Source organism: Frankliniella occidentalis, unplaced genomic scaffold (genome assembly GCF_000697945.3).
Source record: "Frankliniella occidentalis isolate FOCC.00 unplaced genomic scaffold, Focc_3.1 Scaffold31, whole genome shotgun sequence".
Taxonomy (NCBI): Eukaryota; Metazoa; Arthropoda; class Insecta; order Thysanoptera; family Thripidae; genus Frankliniella; species Frankliniella occidentalis.
The window spans coordinates 2,404,744-2,409,958 of record NW_026267161.1 but is presented as its reverse complement, the minus strand read 5'-3'; the positions used below and the strand labels follow the sequence as shown (position 1 = coordinate 2,409,958).

At 47.2% G+C, this 5,215-nt stretch overlaps 1 protein-coding gene across 3 annotated transcripts in view; it reads right to left on the bottom strand.

Annotated features, from left to right (window-relative positions):
• Positions 1 to 1,482: 1,482 nt before the first annotated feature.
• The window catches only part of LOC127749098 (uncharacterized), a 74,326-nt gene continuing 70,593 nt past the window's right edge, over positions 1,483 to 5,215 (bottom strand). For all 3 annotated transcript variants that reach the window (XM_052265834.1, XM_052265835.1, XM_052265836.1), the window contains one exon: positions 1,483 to 1,551. In XM_052265834.1, the coding sequence (XP_052121794.1) occupies positions 1,492 to 1,551 (60 nt within the window). In that variant the 3' untranslated portion in view covers positions 1,483 to 1,491. The remainder of the gene's footprint in view (positions 1,552 to 5,215) is intronic.

Here is a 5,215-nt window from a genome sequence, read left to right as displayed (position 1 = left end):
TACAAAGGCTATAGCCTTTGTGTTTTTAGCGAAAATTGATGGGTCCGGATTTCGACGGAAAAGTAGTCGAATCGACAGAGGTGAACCAGGGGACCACAAGACTACTTTTGGTTCCGCCAGAAACCACCCCTGTCCAGAGAAACTTGAGTTTTAAGGGGTGGTCTTTTGAATCTGGCGCGCTAGCCGGTCCGAGTAAAACAGGCGTAACTCACTTAAAATGGCCCGGCGGCTTGAAATTTCGACGGAGATATTGAAAGAGGATGCTGTCGGACCAATCCCAACCATTTCCAGCGATTTTTAATTTTTTCATTTTTGGCCAAATTTACAAAGGCTATAGCCTTTGTGTTTTTAGCAAAAATTGATGGGTCCGGATTTCGACGGAAAAGAAGTCGATTCGACAGGGGTGAACCAGGGGACCACCAAACTACTTTTGGTTTCGTCAGAAACCACCCCTGTCCAGACAAACTTGAGTTTTAAGGGTGGTCTTTTGAATCTGGCGGTCAGCGCACGATGGGCTGCCTACCTTGCAGGCGAGCCGTTGCAAGAAAGACAGGCGTAAGCGTAACTCACTTAAAATGGCCCGACGGCGTGAAATTTCGACGGAGAGATTGAAAGAGGATGCTGTAGGACTAATCCACTAATCCCAATCATTTCTAGCGATTTTTAAATTTTTCATTTTTGGCCAAATTTACAAAGGCCTTTGTAATTTTAGCGAAAACTGATGGGTCTGGATTTCGACGGAAAAGTAGTCGAATCGACAGGGGTGAACCAGGGGACCACAAAACGACCTTTGGTTCCGCCAGAAACAACCCCTCTCCACACGAACTTGAGTTTTAAGTGGTGGTCTTTCGAACTGAGCTTCCTAAGGCGAACAAGCTAAAGTAACAGGAAAAAAACTCTGCTGTAGAGGGTCGGTTGCATGATGTGTATTTACGTAGAGCAAGTGAAAGGGGAGTCTGCTCGACCAATACAAACCAATGCCAGCCTGCATTTTGACGGGGGAGGATTGAAATCTTCAGGGAAGGACCAAGGCACCACAAAACAATTAAAAACCTAACTTTGATGCACACCAAAGGGAGCTTCTCATATGCTATATTCACTTAAGGCTCCGATATGGGAAAGCGTAAGGGAGAGCGTAGGCGTAAGCGTAAAAGCGTAGCGCTCGGGTAGCGACCTAACCTTGCATTGGCACAAATTTTGTATGAGATCTTCTTTAAAATAGTAATATTATCACCGCAGCGTAGTCCGAATGCATGACAACACCAGAAAATGCTTTTTAACACTCGTCAAAACCGAAAATGAGCCAAGATGAGGTTAGAGCGCGTACCCCCACTCCGCTCATTTACGCCCAGCCGCTACGATTTACGCTTACGCTTTACGCTCTCCCATACGCTTTCCCAAATCGGAGCCTTAAGTGAATATAGCAATAGAGTCTGAACAGAGACAAATTGGACCAGCTCTTGTAACTTTTATTCCAACTCACCTGTACTTTCAGGAAAAATGACTCCATAGACTTCTTTGCTCACGTGAAGAACATTTCTGGCCGTGTTCCTGCAATCATATTAAATAGTACTTTTAGCGCTATGTTTACTTTTATTTATTACTTAACAATCATAACTTAATAAAGCAGCCCCGTAAAGCTGGAATGAAGAAGAATACAGGCAACACGAAAAAGGGAGTCCCTATGTTGAAGCATAGCGCTTTTCCACTTTCATCTTCCCCGCTATCTTTTGCATTTCAGCTTTACCGGAATACTTTATTCACCACAGTAATTATTTCTGAGCGGAAAAAGACTTCCACAGAAAGAGACACCTTAATGAATTTGAAAAAGTTACTGTAATCCGTATTGTATTGAGAGGGGACTCTTTAACCACCTCCCTCAGGAAATCAAGAATATCAAACATGGAAAAAGATTTAGAGCTGTGCTGAAGAGGTGTTTACTAGCCCGACAAAATAGAGGAGTTTTTCAACAATGATTTTGCCAGCTTCAAGTGGTACATTGTGTCATGTATTTTAACTTGTAATATGCTCTCTGTCAAAGCTAGATTACAAATAAAAAAATAAAAAGAAAAAGAATATTGATAATACAACATACTTTTACATGCCTCTCCCCCCGTACTCTAAATGACCATGGTCTTTAACTAATTTGGCACTGGACTCAAGTAATAAGTGTACATAACATATCCCTCTGTACGTACTGTAGGCTGTGCACATCTCCCAGATAAATTTTCCACAGTTATTAGGAGAGAAGTGGATAGAGCAGATGCAAATTAGCTGTAACGCACATTGATTGTTTGATTGTCATTACTGCATTGCATGTCCAATCTAAGATGCACAATAAGTTGTTCACCCATTTGCAAATTACCTACGACAATATTTAACATACTGCATGGAAGGGAAGAGTGTGCCCATTCAACACCTTTTCAACAAAGCTTACACTGAGCCAAGTTTAAATAACGGGCATCATTTACTCTGCCTCCAAAAATATCTAAAACTGGAGCACCACTAACCTCTTACAATGACCGGAACAGAGCCATCAAGTACTATCCCTTGCGATTAATATCAAAAAGCCTTTTCCCACAGCCTCCCAAAATATAATATTATAGCAAGTCAGATATTTATCAACGTCAATCGGATTATCAAAACTGGAACTGGAATGTCAAACGGCAATCTTTATGAAAACTGGAACCGGCAATATTTATCAAAACGAGAAAATTTTACCTTCGGGTAGAGACAGGCACTAGGGACTTTCTGAAAACGAGACTGGCCACCCTAAAATTCTGATTAGAATACTATGATAAATTTGGGTAGGAATTATCGGTATTGAAGAGGAGACGCCAATTTTCACTGTTTATTTACGTTTCCTTACAGGCGCGGCGGGGAGCGGGTTGAGGGGGGGGGGGGCGCCTCTCGGCCGGAGCTGAGCGGCAGAGGACGGCCCGGCGCCGTGAACACGCTACTTGCTTCAGACTGGCGTCGAATTGGCTGCCTACCCAACGGGCGCCCAGCCGACGGCAGACGGCACCTGCTACTCGGTACCGACCCGCCGGGCCCCAGGAGCGTCGACACCGACTTTGCAACGGGCCTTTTCGTGACAAAACAGCTCATCCTCTTCGGTGCATTCGCATTTCGAAAAGGCAGATTTTTTTTCAGAAAACTTGCGCGTGAACTGCGTCCTTTCATCACCCCTCCTCTCTCTCTTACCCCTCACTTTTCAATATCAAGGGTCGCTGTTGACCCCCCTGCTTCCGATGCCCGGCTACACAACCCCATGTTCTGTGTTCTCTTTTAGCAGCCGAACTCCTACCGCCAAAAAGCTTGCAGCCGTTACATAAGAAGGGCTCGCAGGCTGTGGTCCTCTCCTTTGGCTCACATAAATTAAACGCCAGTGAGTTATTTTCTGGGAAAGTGGCACTCGCACGGCCTGGCCACGCCTCCGAGTCGGAAACTGGGGCGTTCTCTGCTACTGAAGTGGTAGGCATTAAGTTATTGGTTCGGAAAAATGCCTAGTGAAGTTCTAACCGTTCGTTGCAGCAATAAGGGATTTTGTCAGATGAAAATGGATGCTGGTTCCATTTCTTAAATTAGCATTCAATACTTAAATCAAAGCTCATTTGGTTTGCGCTTGCGCAAAAAGAAATGAATTTAAAAAAATGTTTAATGGAAAAGTTTGGCACAAATGGGCGGGCTGCTGGCTGTTCATTTGGCGACTACGTTTTTAACAACGGCCCCGCCGCACACCCAAACACATCCGGTTATAACTGCCTTTCTCGTGAGCGCCGCCCGAAATCCATTTTGCACGTGACAGGGCGCGAAGGAACGAACCATCGACGAAAATAAATAACCGAACACCGAAAAAGTAAAAAAAAAGGGGGGGCGTCGACGATGATGCTCATTGAAATATACGTGAGCAGACTTGTGGCGATTCAGGTTCGGCTCGCGCGCGGGTATTCGAAAGTCGAAAGCACTTGCGCGCCCACGTACAGACGGCCCTGCTGCACCTGACTTAAGCCCCCTTAAGGCCGGGCCTGTCCGGCGGCCGCCAGGAGGGACTAACTGGCCGGCCGGGGGTTTATGTACTGAGCCGACTTATTTCGGCGAGCCGGGTGCGCGCGGCGGCGGGCCAGGTCCTTCCTCTCGATTCTCCCGCCTCAAATAAAGAAACCAACAAAACGAATAATCTCCCGCTCCGCTCCCGCTCCGCTCCCGCTCCGCCTTCCACCGCAGTCTGCTGCTGTCACTCGGCATTCCGCAGGGCGCGATCACACAGCACGATTACACAGGTTAAACACCCGCATCAGAGCACATAAGATACTTTTGTTTAAGTTTTACCATCGCAATTATTTATTCAACCACTTCTTCAAGGTGGGTGAGACGTTCCTACTGTGAGCCGTCGCGCTGGGCGCTGTGGGCGCAGTATAGAATAAAGTGATAAAAATAAACAGGTCCTTAGGAATGCAATGCACCGAATAGTTTCCGCCCGCATAACAGCCAGGCCGGCACAACACTACAGTCGATCACTGGCGAAGGTGAAAGGAAAAAGGAGGAAGAGGGGGGGGGGAGACGACAGGAGAATAGACACAAGGCGGCGGGGTCCAGCCGGGAGAAACAAGAGAAGGAGGCTAATACACCGGTTATATTCCTCTCTCTCCCCCCACGCCGTTCTCCTACCTCCTTTGGCCGCCCTACTCATTGAGGTTCCTCACACTCTGCCTGCTTGTTTCTCGTGTTTCCCGCGCGCTCGGATAAAACGCCCGAAAAATTGAGCAACGCGGCGCCGGTCCGCGTGTTGCGTCATGTTGCAGCCCACCACCACCAGCGGGCGGCCCGTACCACCGCTTCCTCGGAGGATTTGAGGAGGTTGTTGGGGGGGGGGGTGACCCTACTGACCACGTGACCCGTATTGAGGCACCGGGGACGAGGGGACAGGGAGTAACCATACCGTTAGCGTTCATCATCTGGTGAGAGCGCGATAGTCGGTGTGCTTTGGTGAGAATGTTCTGAAGCTCTTGAATATAGTGAGATTTATAGAGACAAATTTAAAATTTCGGCTCCTTAAAATGTGCAGCTTTTGATATCAGAGAATTTTAATATTTCAATGTGTGTTCTACGAGGTTTTGATTACCAGAGAGGATAGCGCCTGGCAGGTTAGGCAAACTCTTGCTAGCAGCGCACCACAACTGTGCGGGCGGCCTATCCGAGGGTCGGCAGGGGC